Source organism: Wasmannia auropunctata, unplaced genomic scaffold, assembly GCF_000956235.1.
Source record: "Wasmannia auropunctata unplaced genomic scaffold, wasmannia.A_1.0 LD333474.1, whole genome shotgun sequence".
NCBI lineage: Eukaryota > Metazoa > Arthropoda > Insecta > Hymenoptera > Formicidae > Wasmannia > Wasmannia auropunctata.
The window spans coordinates 1-18,798 of record NW_012029416.1 but is presented as its reverse complement, the minus strand read 5'-3'; the positions used below and the strand labels follow the sequence as shown (position 1 = coordinate 18,798).

The 18,798-nt window shown below is 26.0% G+C and overlaps 4 protein-coding genes across 4 annotated transcripts; all 4 read right to left on the bottom strand.

Annotated features, from left to right (window-relative positions):
- Positions 1-2,585: 2,585 nt before the first annotated feature.
- On the bottom strand, positions 2,586-3,886 carry LOC105460031. The gene is made up of 3 exons (XM_011706472.1): positions 3,859-3,886; positions 3,361-3,630; positions 2,586-3,058 (listed from the first exon to the last, which is right to left on the bottom strand). The coding sequence occupies exons 1-3, from the start codon at positions 3,884-3,886 to the stop codon at positions 2,586-2,588; spliced, it is 771 nt and encodes a 256-aa protein (XP_011704774.1).
- A 4,188-nt stretch (positions 3,887-8,074) lies between these two features.
- LOC105460030 (odorant receptor 43a-like) lies at positions 8,075-9,182 on the bottom strand. Its single transcript, XM_011706470.1, has 3 exons — positions 9,123-9,182; positions 8,457-8,612; positions 8,075-8,162 (listed from the first exon to the last, which is right to left on the bottom strand). The coding sequence occupies exons 1-3, from the start codon at positions 9,174-9,176 to the stop codon at positions 8,109-8,111; spliced, it is 264 nt and encodes an 87-aa protein (XP_011704772.1). The 5' UTR covers positions 9,177-9,182; the 3' UTR covers positions 8,075-8,108.
- A 740-nt stretch (positions 9,183-9,922) lies between these two features.
- LOC105460032 lies at positions 9,923-11,446 on the bottom strand. Its single transcript, XM_011706473.1, has 3 exons — positions 11,357-11,446; positions 10,859-11,128; positions 9,923-10,395 (listed from the first exon to the last, which is right to left on the bottom strand). Exons 1-3 carry the CDS (start codon positions 11,382-11,384, stop codon positions 9,923-9,925), a joined length of 771 nt encoding a protein of 256 aa, XP_011704775.1. The 5' UTR covers positions 11,385-11,446.
- A 1,661-nt stretch (positions 11,447-13,107) lies between these two features.
- On the bottom strand, positions 13,108-15,317 carry LOC105460029 (odorant receptor 22c-like). The gene is made up of 3 exons (XM_011706469.1): positions 15,216-15,317; positions 13,409-13,564; positions 13,108-13,183 (listed from the first exon to the last, which is right to left on the bottom strand). Exons 1-3 carry the CDS (start codon positions 15,288-15,290, stop codon positions 13,130-13,132), a joined length of 285 nt encoding a protein of 94 aa, XP_011704771.1. The 5' UTR covers positions 15,291-15,317; the 3' UTR covers positions 13,108-13,129.
- Positions 15,318-18,798: the final 3,481 nt, after the last annotated feature.

Here is an 18,798-nt window from a genome sequence, read left to right as displayed (position 1 = left end):
AATGAAAGTGCGTGCTGATATTGTAAACATCTCAATAGATCGTGTTTATAACATCTCACACGACGTTTGCACATGAAAAAGCTTTCAGCACGATGGGTGCCGCGTTTGCTAATGGTCGATCAGAAACGCATTTGCAATTGCAGTCGCAAAACTCCATGAATTGCGCTTTGAATTGCGCCACACGCACCGTACTCATCCCCAAAGATTTTCATGGAGTTTTTCTCAGAAGTTCTTTAATTGGCCGCAAATATAAAAAATTAAGAAAAGCATCTATTGATGTATAAATTACCCCTGTTAGAGAAAGTGTTATGACTTGAACGAAAAATGTCAACTCAAATTGCGGGCTTTTATCAGTGTTATAGAAATAATATGTTTGCAGTGGTAGCGGTTTATTTCAATTGGTAAGATTCGTTATATGTTATATATACAAAAATAAAAATTAGAAATTTTTTTTTTCTTAAATATAATATTTAATATTATTAATAATTATAATAATACCTATAATAAATTTAATCTCCATCGACCTATTTTTCTGTAATGGGCAAAGAAAATGTTATTACATTATAAAATGTTTAATGATACAATTAATAATAAACAAACGAATGCTAATAGGCAAAATGCACAATTTCATTTTTACTACAATAAAAATAAAAGGCATTTCCTAAATAGAAATACAATTGTTCTTTACATGTAACTATATAACTGTGAAAACATTTTCTTTCTATATTAATATTGACATATGTTAATATTGATTTATGTTAATATTGATACAGTCTTTAGCCATGTTTCGTCAATAAAAATGATATATAGCCAGCCGATGATTTTAGTATCTGAAAATAATAATTATTTTTATTTACTGACAAAAATTTTAATTTAAAAATTTTAAAAATTTAATATAAAAAATATGTCGTCAATATTGACTTCTATGTACAAAAATCAACTGATTAACTATGATAACTTTAATTTACACTTTTATAAATGTTTTTAAAATTCAATTACATAAATTAACTTTTATTACATACATTATATTATTTCATTTACATTATAATAATATTTATAGCTATAATATAGTTTGACTTATATGTTCAAATTTTCATTTTCCAAATTCTATACAAAAGAAATGAAATTAAAATAAAATCATTTTAAATAATCTTACACTACAAAATGTAGCCATTGTTAATGGAATAATCTTTCCTGCTGTAATACGAAAAGGACAACCAGCTTGTATCGTTAACAAAATGAGACTTTTTGCTTTTCTTGATTCCAATTTGTACCATTCAAGATCGCACAGTGCACGATATACAGCATTGCACTTAATAAATACATAAGAAAACATATCAATGTTCATGTAATTTTAATGAAGATTATTTTCAAAAATATTAGTAATAGTTAATTGCAATTTAGTTAACTTCTTAACTCTGATTAAAAAAAAAAATCAGGAACAAAAAGATCATATAACTTGAATAATTGTATAAATAGGATATTTATTAAATTTCATTTAAAACAATCGTTTAATGTTTAAATATATATCAAACTAAATTTTTAATAGTTTTTCCTAGTGTGCGCGAGCGCGCGCGCGCGCGCGCGCGCGTGTGTATGTGTGGGAGAGAGAGAGAGAATAAGGTATTGAATTTGATAGCAAACAGCATTATAATAATATATCGAAACACAGATTTTTTTGAATAATTTTTAAAAATACTACTATATATAACTATATGGAAATCATTTGCTTCACAGTATAAACATAATAAATTTACTATTTATAAGTATGATCTACTTGCTAAAACTTACATGCTCCGTTACGAGCTCTCCAACTCCACAATAGAGAAAAGTATTTATCAACATGACAATGAGAATAAATATCGAGAAATGTCCTTGCATAATGGTCGCTTTATCTATTTTTCTGTCAGTAAGTATCTAAAATGTATAAATTATTATATTAAGAAAGGAAGAAGCGTACATGCAATTAAAAAATTTTCTTGCATTAGTTTTACTAAATCTTTCTACTAAATCTTACAATAGTAAATAAAAACCCGCTTAGGCAAAATACAATGCCAAAATGAAATACCAATACTAACATCATTAAAGAGAATGTATTTTCGATATTGTCGGCAAATCTATAAAAATAAATATATTTAAAAGAATTATCACGTTAAACCAATAAAATACTATACTTTTCAGAAATATTTACATATATTAAAAGATAAGATATAGAGGTTATTGTCTTTTCAAAATTTGTACAATTAATTAAATGTTTCTAGTAAAAGTGCATAGACATTAATATAATTGTTATATTATTAATTATATGCTAATAAAAACATTTTTGACAAATAAGTTTCACAATTACAAATATACAATAAAATAAAACAAAATAAATATACATATAATCACCACATTTTTGGAAAGTAAACAAAAAATACATATATGTAATTCCACAAATAATAAAGATTAATGATTTTTTAAAATAAATAAAACTGTAAATTAAATAAACTTATTCAAAGTGTAAAATATATGTATAAAAAATTTCTTTCAATGATATTTCTAAATTATTTTCATTAAATGTTTTATTGCGGCAATAAAAATTCTTACCTGATAAGACGTAAATGGGTCGATATGATGTTGTTTAAAACTTTGTTGAAATTTTTGCATGAAGGTAAATTAATTAATCGGTATCTAAAATTTTCTAACTGACCACAAATGTGAAAAATTACAAGCCCAAGAAAAGCATCTATTAATGTATAAATTACACCTGCTAGAGAAAGTGTTATGACTTGGACAAGATATGTCAACTCGAACTGTGGACTCTTATTTGTATCATAAAAGTGATACGTCTCTATTGGTAACAGTTTGCGTCGATCCGTGGAATTTCCTACGTACGTTGCTTGAATGTCAAAATAAGGTGCGATGGTTATTGTAAAAAACCCTATTAACGCAAAAACATATCCAATTATCACAATGAATCGTGCTGTTCGTGCTCGTTTTATCATCACATTTCTTTCTTTATTCAGCTTGAATGCTATCCAATCTTCCGCCATCATATTTACAATTGACAAAACATCTTGGAAATAAATATAAGTATAGATAGAACATAAGCATTAAAAACAATAAAATATTTAATTATTTGTAGATATGTGTTGTTATTTGTAAACCGTACAAAAGAAAATATCATACACATATCAACATATTTTATAATTTATTTACAATTACGTTGCTATATAGGAGTGTAAATTGCAATATATAATTTCTGATATTATAATTCATGATATGTTTGTAATTATAATTTTTTCATAAAATTAGGTTTAACTAAGTAGCGAAATATAAAAATGCTAAATACATTATTTTATATAATTTTGGATGTACCTCTTTGTTTCCGTTGTAAGATAATATATTTCATCGATACTATCAACAGGGGTAATGTTGTCTGTAGATTGTCTATTACAAGTACCATATCACCCCAAACACGCTTCACTGCACATATCATTGGAATATTAGAAACAAATATTAATAAAATAACAATAATTCCAACTCGAATTTTTGGCCACAAACTTTTCTCGGAACATTTGTCAGGTTTAGGCCACAAGCCCATTATTTCGAAACCTAAACGATGTAGATTAACTGCCCACACAAAATCTGATAAATTTTTATACGATTTTATAAGCAATATAGATAAAATAATTGTAAATTAACACTTAAATTATTAGAAGATGATATGTAATAAAAGTAAACAATGTAAATAGTGTAATATTCCAAAATGGATTTGTAATGTAAAATTATACAATTACAAATTATACAATTTTACTAGACACAGTAAACACGGATAATAAATTCAAAAATATATCTGTAACATGAAATTAGTACCTCTGTATCCTGAAGATTTTACCTCCATATCAAGCAATGTAAAGAAAGTTCTTCCTACAGTATGATGTGAAATACAAATGATCGTTACGCATGCTCTCCATACGAGTGCAAAAAACCTGACAGTTTTATCAACCGCGTTATTAAATATTAAGAATGCTACCTTCAACTACAGACCAATCTATAATATTGATATCGTAAGAAAAAACTTTTTAAGCGTATAGCAAATCATATATGTCGTTTATATCTAAAGACAAGAGAAATGAAAAACTGAAAATAAGGGAACGAAAAATACTGGATCGCAGTGCATCATAAGTTTGAACACTTGTCAAAATTATCTAAAAAGTTTTTCTCTTACTTTGCGTTGCTTTGAATGCATATTTCGAAAAGAGAAGTAATGTTATTTCATTATTAATAGGATTCTATACGTCGGATTCAAGAATACAGAAATATTATAAACGAAAGAAATTATAAGTTCGAATTATTATTGCGAATATGCATTATTATTGCAAAACGAGAAATAAAAATGTAATAGTTCTGTAAACTGTATGTTCGGATATATCCATGAAGAATATATGAGAAACTTTGCTTCCTTGAAGATTAAAGCGAAAAAATTCCGTTTCGTTTTCCATTCTTTAGCGAGAGATGATTGTCACGATTGTCCACGTTGCAAGTTCATCAACCTGGCTGCCTCATTGAAGCAGTATTAAATATTAAAAATGCTATCCTCCAATTGATCGTAGTTGCTCCTCTCGCAAAAAAAACTTTACAAGCGTTTGAATAAGTCGGAAAACGCGTTTATGTCTAGTCTGTTAAGACGAGAGATGGGAAATTTATCGTAGTACTTCGGAAATTTGAGCTTGCCTTAAAAGTTTTTTTTTGTAACACTTTAATACGTTCGCGTTTACTTCAAAATGAGAAATAATACATTTTTAATGGGATCATATAGAGTAGATACGAGACCACACAAAAATTGCAGTAAAACCTGGAGAACATATTATCGTCGCTATAATGTTTCGTCGTTGCTATATAACCTTTCAAATGTTTAGTGTGAAGATACATTGGTTTATTTAGTTAGAATTTATATAATACACTGACTGAATTTATTATTGACTAATGACTAATACACATATTGTATAAACGTTTTTCAAAAATTCTTCACATATAAAACAATTGTTCTCTTGAAATATTTTATTTGCCTTCTCTTTTGCTAATGTCCGCAATCTACAGAATATTATATTACAATTTGAAGACATTCAAAATAAAATGCACTAAAACATTAACGTTTCTACACTTCAAAATTGAGCATCTATCCATTTCTTAACTTTTCATCTCTAAAATGGAAGCAAGTGATATTTGCGGTATAGTATTCACGTAGAGTTTGATTCATTTTATATTGTTTTATTAAGACACAATTAAAATGCATGTCAATAAATATTGTTATTAAAAATCGCGTACACAAAATATATACATAAATATTAAAAGTGATTTAATTTATAAAAGAAATTTTTCCAAATCAAAGAAATGCAACATACAAATCTTTGAATTTGATCAAATCAAATTTGATTCCAATTTGTACCATTCAAGGTCGCACATAGCACGATACAGAGCTGTACACTTAACAAATAGATTATATATAAATACGCATATTATTTCAATACAATTGCCACAAATATTAATATATTTATTTATATTAATATTTAGTATTAATATAATTTATTATTGTATAATGTTGTAAATGAAATAGTTATATTTTAATTTACTTTTATCTCTACGTACAACGAAAAATTGAAGAAAATTACATGATTTGTTAAAGAAACTTAATTAAAATTTTATTAATACTTAGAAATATATTACACATAAATATTATCTTATAAAATTTATCAATATTTACAAGAATATATATAATAATATATCTTCAATTTTTTAGCATTATGACAATAAATTTAACTCTTTCATGCCTGACTTTTTTAAAGAAATAATTAGCATCTAATTCATGTCTCACTAGAGATTTTTAGGGTTGCTGATTATGAATCTGCAATTAAAATTTAAAAATTAAAAATGGCGGATTCAATATAATATCACATTAAAATGTAAAATTTTTTTGAATTTAAGCAATCTTAAAAATTCTTGTAGTAAAAATATGAGTTTTATTCAAATCCAAAAAAATTTACATTTTGATTCTTTATATTAAATTCGTCATTTTGAAATTAAATAGCGATTTTTTAATATAGCCTTTACATTGACATTCGAAATGAATCCAAAAGAACTCTCTACCTTAATTTTTGTGAAAGATATACATTTTTCATTTTTACTCCATTTTACGAATTTATGACGAGATATGCAGATTAAGGGAGGAAACTCCCAAGTTGGTTTAAACTTTTTTGTGAAGAGTCTTATTTTTCAGTTTTAAAATTAGAATGCCTAGGAAGAAGTTGATATCTTCATTTTTTTGGAAGATATAAATGAAGGGTTTGACATATTAGTGCCACCAGAGGCACGAAAGGATTAAAGAGACATATGTAAACACAATGACATACAAAAATTATGTATTAATGTGATTATTGGACATATAATGAAGTTTGAAAAATGAATCAGTAACAAACACAAATTATAATGCATATATTAATGTTTTTATGTTACACTTATACACATATATGCATATACATATACATATATGTTATATAATTTTTTTCATGTACCTATATACAATATATATACAATATATACAATATATAATTTTTTATGTACCTATATACAATAAATATGTAACTTACTTGCATCGTTATAAGCTCCCCATCATCGCAGTAAAGAAATATTTGCGTTAATAAAATAGCAACAGCAGTTGCCATATAACATGCTTTTGCGACATTCACACCATTTTTCTTTTGGTTGGTTATTATCTGCATAATATATCCCGCTAATTAATCAAAACAAATTATTATAAGTTAGACGCATAATTATTCCACAGACTCACGTAAGTTTTATATATATATATATATATATATATATATATATAGCATAAATTTATATTCCAAAAATAAAGAACCATGTAAAAATATTAAAACGTTTTCAATCTATTTGCTGCACTGAAACTTATACTAACAAGTACAAATACACGTAGACAAAATACGATACCATAATAAATTATCAATCCAAGCATCATTAGCAAGAAAGCATTTTTAATATTATTGGCAACCTACATATTAAAAAATTGAAAAAAAATTTCTAAGACAATGAAACTATTTATTTAAACAAATTTGTAAAGATCAAATATAAACATAAATAACTTCATTAAATTTATATTTAGACGGTTTCCAATTACAAACTATTAACTTTCTATAATTATTATTAATTTGTTATAATCTATTAAAAATAAAAACTTTATTTAAAAAAAGTTATTAAAAATAATATTTGTAGCATATTAATTTTTTACAAAACTTGCAGATTAAACACAAAAATTTTAATATTCAAAAATTCAAATCTTAATCTTACAAGAGTGCAAAAAATAATTTTTTCAAACGTTTTGAACTGATTATTTGGTTTTCCATTGTCATTGAAATCCACACCTGATAAGTCGTAAATGATACACTACGCTGTTAATGCTGTCATTCAAAACTCGATTGAAATTTTTGTATAAAACCAAATTGACTAAACGGCGTCTGAAGGTTTTCAATTGGTCACAAATATGAAAAATTACGAGCCCAAGAAAAGAACATATTGATGTATAAATTATCCCAGTTAGAGAAAGTGTTATGGCTTGAACGAGAAATGTCAACTCAAATTGCGGGCTTTTATCGGTGTCATAGAAATAATATGTTTACGTGGTAGCGGTTTATTTCAGTTGGTAAGATTCGTTATATGTTATATGTACAGAAATAAAAATTTAGAAATTCTTTTTTTTTTCTTAAATATATTATAATATTTAATATTATATAATAATTATAATAATAGCTATATAATAAGTTTAATCTCCATCGATCTATTTTCCTACAATGGGAAAAGAAAATGTTATCACATTACAAAATGCTTAATGATATAATTTATAATGATATAATTAATAATATAATTTATGATATAATTAATGATATAATAATCAACAATGCTAATAGGCAAAATGCACAATTTTATTTTTACTACAATAAAAATAAAAGGCATTTTTTAAGTAGACATATAATTGTGCTCTACATGCTAACTACATATAACTGTTAAAACGTTTTCTCTCTATGTTTATGCTAATATTGATATAGTCTTTAGCCATATTTCGTCAATAAAAATGATATATAGCCAGTCGATGATTTTAGTATCTGAAAATAATAATTATCTTTAATTACTGACGTTTAAAAAATACGTCGCCGATATTGACTTCTACGTACAAAAATCAACTAACTAGCCATGATAATTTTAATTTACACTTTTATAAACGTTTTTAAAATTTAATTATATAAATTTACTTTTATTACATACATTATATTATTCCATTTACATTATAATAATATTTATAACTATAATATACTTTGACTTATATGTTAAAATTATCGTATTGCAAATTCTATACAAAAGAAATGAAATTAAAATAAAATTATTTTAAATAATCTTACACTACAAAATGTAGCCATTGTTAATGGAATAATCTTTCCTGCTGTAATACGAAAAGGATAACCAGCTCGTATCATTAACAAAATGAGACTTCTTGCCTTTCTTGATTCCAATTTGTACCATTCAAGATCGCACACTGCACGATATACTGCATTGCACTTAATGAATACATAAGAAAACATGTTAATGTTTATGTCATTTTAATGAGGATTATTTTCAGAAATATTAGTAACAGTTAATTGCAATTTAGATAACTTCTTAACTTTGATTTAAAAAAAATTAGGAATAAAAAAATCATATAACTTAAATAATTGTATAAATAGGATATTTGTTAAATTTCATTCAAAACGATCGTTTAATGTTTAAATATGTAATACACTAAATTTTTAATTGTTTTTCCTAGCGTGCGTGCGTGCGTGCGTGTGTGTGTGTGTGTGTGTGTGTGTGTGTGTGTGTGTGTGTGTGTGTGTGTATGTGTGAAAAAGAGAATGAGATATTGAATTTGACAGCAAATAGCATTATAATAATATAACTAAGTACAGATTTTTTGTTTAAATAATTTTTAAAATTACCTATATTACTATATACAACGATATAAAATTTGCTCTAAAATATAAACATATTAAATTTACACTATTTATAAGTATGACTTACTTGCTAAAACTTACATGCTCCGTTACGAGCTCTCCAGCTCCGCAATAGAGAAAAGTAGTCATCAACATGACAATGAGAATAAATATCGAGAAATATCCTTGTACAATGATAGCTTTATCTATTTTTCTGTCAGTAAGTATCTAAAATGTATTAATTGTTAAGGAAGAAAAAATACGTATATGCATTAAAATATTTTCTTGCATTTGTTTTACTATATCTTACAATAATAAATAAAAATCCGCTTAGGCAAAATACAGTACCAAACTGAACTACCAATACTAACATCATTAAAGAGTATGTATTTTCGATATTATCGGCAAATCTATAAGAATAAAAATATTTAAAAAAATGATCATATTAACCCAATAAAAAACTATATATACTTTCAAAATATCTATAACACATATAATTAAAGATAAGATATATAGATTACTGTCCTTTCAATATCACTTACTAAATTTTTAATTAAATATTTTTATAAAATAAAAATGTACAAACATTATAATTTATTAATATAATTGTTATAATATGCAAATAAAACACAATTTTTAACAAATAAGTTTTACAATTGTAAATTGAAATATAGAATAATACATAATAAATATGTGATGAAAAATTACCAAATTTTGAAATGAAAAGAAAACAGAAAATATGTATGTAATTGTACAAGCATTAAAGATTAATGATTTGTTAAAATAAATATAATTATAAATGGACAAAATTTAATTTAAAGTTCGAAATATGTACATAAAAAATTCTTTTAATGTATTTCTAAATTATTTTTGTTATCGTTCTATTGTGGCAATCAAATTTTTTACCTGATAAGACGTAAATGTGTTGATATGATGTTGTTTAATGTTTTGTTAAAATTTTTACATGAAGGTAAATTAATTAATCGGCATTTAAAGTTTTCTAACTGGCCACAAATGTGAAGAATCATTAATATTAGAAAAATATCTACAGACACGTAAATGGTAGCTGCTAATAAAGCCGTTATGCTTTGAATAAAAAATGTCAACTCAAACTGTGGACTCTTATCTGTATTATAAAAATGGTACGTTTTTATTGGTAACAGTTTGCTTCGATCTGTGGAATTTCCTGCGTACGTTGTTTGAATGCCAAAATAAGCTGGGACGGTTACTGTGACAAACCCCATTAACGTGAAAACATATCCAATCATCATAATTAATCGCGCTATTCTTGCTCGTTTTATCATCACATCTCTTTCTTTATTCAGCTTGAATGACATCCAATCTTCCGCCATCATATTTATAATCGACAAGACAACTTGGAAATAAAAATAAATATAGATAGAACATAAGTATTAACCTTCAAATGGTACACTTCTTTCGAGCACCCACTAATGGAACATTGGTGCCACGACTACCCGGCGAATAGTCGCGACAGATATCCTTGTGCAAATGTCAACAATTCGAAAATTTTCGCGATGCGAATTCACACTCTTGTACCATTTGAGGGTTAAATTAAAGACGCTAAAATATTGAATTATTTGTAGATGTGTTATTATTTGTAAACTACCACACGAAAAAAGAATGAATCATACACATTTTATAATTTATTTCCATATACGTTACTATATAAGATAATCATATAATATATAACTTCTAATTTCTGATATTATAATCCATAATATGTTTACAATCACAATTATTTATCATAAGATCAGATTTAACAAAGTAACGAAATATAAAAATGCTAAATATTATATTTTATATAATTTTGGATATACCTCTTTGTTTCCGTTGTAAGATAATATATTTCATCGATACTATCAACAGGGGTAGTGTTGTCTGTAGATTGTCTATTACAAGTACCATATCACCCCAAACATGCTTCACTGCACATATCGTTGGAATATTAGAAACAAATATTAATAAAATAACAATAATTCCAACTCGAATTTCTGGCCACAAACTTTTTTTGGTACATTTGTCAGGTTTAGGCCACAAGCCCATTATTTCGAAACTTATACGATGTAGATTAACTGCCCACACAAAATCTGATAGATTTTTATATGATTTTATAAGCAATATGGATAAAATAATTGTAAATTAATACTTAAATTATTAGAAAATAACATGTAATAAAAGTAAACAATGTAAATAGTGTAATAATTCTCAAAATAATTTTCAAAAATTGATTTGTAATGCAAAATTATACAATTTTACTAGACACAGTAAACACGGATAATAAATTCAAAAATATATCTGTAACATGAAATTAGTACCTCTGTATCCTGAAGATTTTACGTCCATATCAAGAAATGTAAAGAAAGTTCTTTCTATAGTATGATGTGAAATACAAATGATCGTTACGCATGCTCTTCATACGAGTGCAAAAAACCTGACAGTTTTATCAACCGCGTTATTAAATATTAAGAATGCTACCTTCAACTACAGACAAATCTATAATATTGATATCGTAAGAAAAAACTTTTTAAGCAAGTCATATATGTCGTTTATATCTATAAAGATAAGAGAAATGAAAAAATGAAAAATACTGGATCGCAGTGCATCATAAGTTTAAACACTTGTCAAACTTGTCTAAAAAGTTTTTCTCTTACTTTACGTTGCTTTGAATGCATTTACTTCGAAAAGAGAAGTAATGTTATTTCATTATTAATAGGATTCTATACGTCGGATTCAAGAATACAGAAATATTATAAACGAAAGAAATTATAAGTTTGAATCATGCATTATTATTGCGAAACGAGAAATAAAAATTTAGTACTTCTCTAAACTATATGTTCGGATATATCCATGAAGAATACGAGAAACTTTGCTTCGTTGTCTTTGAAGATTAATACAAAAAAATTCCGTTTCGTTTTCCATTCTTTAGCGAGAAATGATTATCACGATTGCCCACGTCGTAAGTTCATCAACCTGGCTGCCTCATTGAAGCAGCATTAAATATTAAAAATGCTATCCACCAATTGATCACAGTTGCTCGTCTCGCAGCAAAAAAAAACTTTACAAACGCTTGAATAAGTCGTAAAACGCGTTTATGTCTAATCTATTAAGACGAGAGATGGAAAATAATTTATCGTAGTACTTCGGAAATTTGAGCTTGTCTTTTAATACGTTCGCGTTTACTTCCAAATGAGAAATAATACATTTTTAATGGGATCATATAGAGTGGATACGAGATCACACAAAAAATTGCAGTAAAACCTGGAGGAACTAATTATCGACGCTATAATACTTTGTCGTTGCTAAATAACATTTCAAATGTTAAATTTGTTGATACATTGGTTTATTTAATTAGAATTCATATAATACACTGACTGAATTTATTATTGACTAATGACTAATACATATATTGTATAGTCGTCTTTCGAAAATTCTTCGCATGTAAAACAATTGTCCTCTTCAAATATCTTATTTGCTTTCTCTTTTGACAATGTCCGCGATCTAAAGAATATAACATTACAATTTGAAAAAATTCAAAATAAAATGCACTAAAACATTAACGTTTCTGCACTTCAAAATTGATCTATCTATCTATCTATCTATTTCTATCTATTTCTTTTTATCTTTTCATCTTTAAATTGATGCAAGTGGTATTCACGGTATAGTATTCACGTAGAGTTTGATTCATTTTATATTGTTTTATTAAGATACAATTAAAATGCATGTTAATAATCATTGTTACTAAAAATCGCGTACACAAAACATATACATAAATATTAAAAGTGATTTAAGTTATAAAAGCAATTTTTCCAAATAAAAGAAATGCAACATACAAATCTTCGAATTTGATCAAATCATTATTCTAATAAAAACTTAAATTTTGAATAATAATATCTATTTTCAGCAAATACTAAGTAGTAATATAAATTTATACAAAATTTTATTTTTACAAACAATATAACTAAAAATATAACACTAAATATAATTATTAGCTTCTATATTTGGAAATATTCTATTTAAAATACTTTTATTTCTTTTCTATGACTGACTGAGAAAAAATATATATGTATATATTAACATCGTCATCATTTTTATCTTCCCTTTGCCAGTAAAAACGATATATAGCCAGCCGACGTTTTTAAAAGCTGAAATATAAAGCATATTAATATTTGAATATAATATGGAAGGGGAAAAGAAAATATTTGCAAGAATTTTAATATTTTGCTATTATGTAAATTTATTATAATTTTTTAAATTTACGTTTTAATTGGACAGTTGTTCTCAAAAGTGTTAAATATAAAAATCAATTAGATTATATACGATATGATAAAGTATAGTTAAACAGGAAATTATTATCTATATAATCTTACACTGCAAAATGTGGTCATTGTTAACGGAACAATTTTTCCTGCAGTGATGTGAAACGGTTCATTGGTTCGTATCAATAATAAAATAAGGTTCCTTGCTTTTCTTGATTCCAATTTGTACCATTCAAGATCGCACATAGCACGATATAGAGCTGTACACTGAACATATAGATTATATATAAATACGCATATTATTTCAATACAATTGCCACAAATATTAATATATTTATTTATATTAATATTTAATATTAATATAATTTAATATTGTGTAATGCGGTATAAATTAAATAGTTACATTATATTTTTATTTACTTTTATCTCTACATACAAAAAAATTGAAGAAAATTATATAATTTGTTAAAGTAAATAGACTTTATTAAAATTTTATTAATATTTAGAAATATACTACACATAAATATTATCTTTTAAAATTTATCAATATTTACAAGAATGTATGTAACAATAAATCTTTAATTTCTTAGCATTATGACAATAAATTTAACTTTTTCGTGCCTGACTTTTTTAAAGAAATAATTAGCATCTACAGTAATTCATGTCTTATTAGAGATTTTTAGAGTCACTGATTATGAATCTGTAATCAAAATTTTAATATTCAAAATAGCGGGTTCAATAACAACACATTAAAATGTAAAATGTAAAATTTTCTTGAATTAAAACAATCTCAAAAATCCCTGTGAATGAGTTTTATTCAAATCTAAGAAAATTTTACATCTTGGTCCGTCATATTAAATTTGCCATTTTGAAATTAAATAGCGATTTTTTAAATAAATAGCCCTTACATTCAAAATGAGCTCAGAAAGAACTCGGTATTTTAATTTTTGTGGAAGATATACTATGCATTTTTCACTTTTACCCCATTTTACGAATTTTTGACGAGAAATTCGAAATAAGGGAGGAAACTTTTAAGGTTGTTTGAATCTCTTCGTAAAGAGTCCTATTTTTTAGCTTGAAAATAAGAATAACCAGAAAGAAATTATCTTCATTTTATGGAAGTTATGAATTTTTGAATGTTTGGCAAAAATATGTGTCACCAGAGGCATGAATGAGTTAGAGAGGTTTATACAAACACAATAAATACAAAAATTATGTATTAATGCAATTATTGAATATATAATGAAGTATAAAAAACTATATATTAACACAAATTATAACGCATTTATATGTTTTTATATTACACTTATACACATATGCATATATGTACATATACAATGTTTTCTTCATATACAATGTATACATATACAATGTTTTATATAAATACATGTTTTATATAAATACATATACAATGTTTTATACAATAAAAACATTAAATAATGTTTTTATTTATACATGGTCTATCTCAAAAGTAATGAGACTGTAATTCTGGAAAAATCATTTTATTGAAAATATGCTTAATATTTTTCAAAGTAGGATCCTTGAGCGTCAATACAGCCGTTCCAACGTTACTGTCACTCTTCGTAACAACGTAGGAAATCTTGGCTTGGGGAAATCTAGATATGCTTTACAGAACGCTCGTCGTGGCTGTTCGAACTTTTTTAATAGTCCCAAAACAGTGTCGGACATTTTTGAGACGATTAAAAAGGTCCAAACAGTCGCGACGAGTGTTCTGGAAGGCATGTCTGATCAAGACTTCCTACGCTACTACGAAGAGCAACGCTGATGGAACTGCTGCATTGATGCTCAAGGCTCCTACTTCAAATAATATTAAATGTATTTTTAATACAACGTTTTTCCAGAATTGGTCATTACTTTTGAGACAGACCATGTATATCTATATAAATATGTAACTTACTTGCACCGTTACAAGCTCTCCGGCACCGCAATAGAGAAATGTATGCGTCAATAAGATAAAAGCAGCAATTGCCATGTAACATGCTTGTGCGACATTCGCATCATTTTTCTCTTGGTTGGTTACTACCTGGATAATATATCTCGCTAATTAATAAAAATAAATTATTATAAGTTAGACGCATAATAATTCCATAGACTCACGCAAATTATGTATATTGCATAAATTTATATTTCAAAAATAAAGAACCGTGTAAAAATATGAAAACGTTTTCAATACATTTGTTGCACTGAGACTTACACTAACAAGTAAAAATCCGCATAGACAAAATACGATACCAAAATAAATTACCAATCCAAACATCATTAACGAGAATGCATTTTCAATATTGTTGGCAAATCTAGAAATCAAAAAATTAAACAGAAAAATTGCAAAAATAATAAAAGACTATTCATTTAAAGAAATTTGTACATTATATGGTCAAATGTATATATAAATAATTTCATTAAATTTATATTTAGGCTTTTCTCAATTGCAAAATAATATTAAGTTTCTATAGACTATTATTAATTTGTTATAATCTATTAAAATAAAAATCTAAAAGGAGCTATAAAAGTAATAATTTTAACATATTAATTTTTGATAACACTTGCAGATTAAACATGAAAATTTTAATATTCAAAAATTCAAATCCTAATCTTACAAGAATGTAAGAAATCATTTTTTCGAACGTTTTGAACTAATTATTTGGTATTCCATCGTTGAAATCCACACCTGATGAGTCGTAAATGATACACTACGCTGTTATTCAGAGCTTGGTTGAAATTTTTGCATAAAACCAAATTGACTAAACGGCTTCTGAAGTTCTCTATTTGGCCACAAATATGAAAAATTACGAGCCCAAGAAAAGCATCTATTGATGTATAAATTACCCCAGCTAGAGAAAGTGTTATGGCTTGAACGAGAAATGTCAACTCAAATTGCGGGCTTTTATCAGTGTCATAGAAATAATACGTTTGCAGTGGTAGCGGTTTATTTCGATCGGTAAGATTCGTTATATGCCTTATTTGTATACCAAAGCAAGGAAAAATAGTTAGCATAATAAATGCAAGAGTCATTATAACAAATCCAAAAATTATAAGTAATCGAGCCGATCGTGCTCGATTTATCATCACATCTCTCTCTGTGTTTAATTTTAATGCTATCCAATCATCCGCCATCATATTCACAATGGATAAAAGAACTTGGAAATACAAAAAAAGACACTATCAATAATATGCAAACACGTCAAAAATTATTTATAATTAATTATAATTATTTTTAACTTTCAAACTATCAAATCAAACGCGGATATATTATGTGGATTTATTAATATTATGTGGATATCAAATGGACATGGACCTTTGATTGATTTGAAATAAAAAGGTATTAAAAATATTTGACAATTTAATTTACTTTGACATTTAGTTGATAGATGAAAGGATAGAAAAAGAAATAATAATCACATATAATAACTTGTTTCCTTAATGTCATAATCTATTAACTTTATAGTAATAAATCATACAATAGTTTAACATAGAAATAAAACCTAAAGACATACCTTCTCGTTTCCATCGCATAATAATAAGTTTAAACGAAACCACTATAAGAGGTAACGTAATTCGTAAATTATCTATCATAAGTACCATGTCACCCCAAACTCGTATAAGCGCCCATGCAAGCGGTATACCAGAAACGATTGTTATAATAATAAAAATGAGGCCCACGCGAATGTTAGGCCCCAATTTTTTATTAGAAATTTCATTGGTTAAAGGCCATAAACCGATCAAATTCAAACCAATTCGATGTAATTCAACTGCCCATACAAAATCTAATTTTTTATACAAAATAAAATTTTAGATAAAATTATCACAATTTAATATCTACGTACATTATTAGAAGACTAATCGTAACAAAAGGTAATGCGATAATGTAATGACAGTGAAGTTACAATGGGAAAATTATAATAATTTGTCATGTAAAACACGCATATTAAATGGAATATACATATATAATACAGAGAATTCATACCTTTATAATTCATACCTTTATAACCTGAGGACTTCGTAATAGTCATGTTGAAGACTAACATGAAGAGACTCGTCCCGATCTTCCCATGTAATGTAAAACGATCATTGCGCATGCTCTCCATATAAATAAATGCACGAACTCAACACCCTCGTCAAACGCTGTATTAAATATTTAAAATGCTATCCCTCAGTTGCTGGTAACGCAAAAAAAAACTTTATGAACGTATAGTAAGTCATAAAAATTATTTACGTCTGACAAAAGACAAAAAAGTTCAGACAAGAGATAGAAAATATTGCATTTTAATAGATAAGTCATAAGTTTGTCGAACTCGTCTGAAAATTGTTTTCATACTTTGTCCATTCTTATTCTATATTTTAATTCATAATATGTATGCATTTATTTCTAAACAAAAAATAATGTAACTACAATTTTATTGAGATTCTATATACGGGCACAAGATCTCAGAGACATTGTAGTAAAAATATAAGATAATATGACGTTGCGTGATACTTCACGTACATTTCTTTCTCTTAAATATTTCTTTCAAAAACATTGATATCATCATAAAAATGTATGAATACGATTATCTTTATCAAGCAGGCTATAATATTTCACAATTGTTTATTGTTTATATATGTTTTTTTTTGTGAAAGCGTGTTCTAATTCATATAAAACTGCGATTTTATAAATCAAAGAAGAAATAATATGATATTGCATAGTACTATACGTATCTTTTCAAAAACCAATTATTGTAATAGACGTGGTAAATGTAATATTATCTTTAGATCATATAAGTAGATTGTATAATCCGTATTTCACAATTGCATTTTTTATGAAATTTCGGTCTCTTAAAACTGCAATTTTATAACGTATGACAGCATTCAAAGCGACATTCTCGTAACAAAATTAAAAAATATTTCTATTTCTCGAAGACAAAGCAGAAAGAGTAGTGACTTATAATTTTTTTTTCAAAATTGCAGCAAGTGATAAAACTCACATAGATGTATCAACGTAAGTATATTCATTTTTCCTACTAGCAAATAATGTATTTTAAACGTTTCTTTTATTTTAAATAACGTTATGTTTGATAATATTCTACTAATGATTCTTGTGTTGTGTTTACTAAATCAAAATGTAATCCAACCAGCAAATTAATATTGTCTGTTGGGTTAACCATGTCGATTTAGTAAAATAGAATTAACACAAAAATCATCAGTTAAAACATTATCATCAAATATAATTGTTATTCAAAAACAAATTTAAAAAAAAAATTTAATATAGATTTGTCATTTCCTTTTGATATACAAAAGTCTAATCTTCATCAAATTATTCTTGTGACGAACAATGGAAACATTATTACGTTACAAAATACTAATTTAATGTACAATAAATATTATAATAGACAAAGAATTTTATTTCTACTATAACAATTATTAAATACAAATGCATTTACTTCTAATTATTTAACTGCAAATCCCTTCCGTTCGTAAATAATATATATATATATATATATATA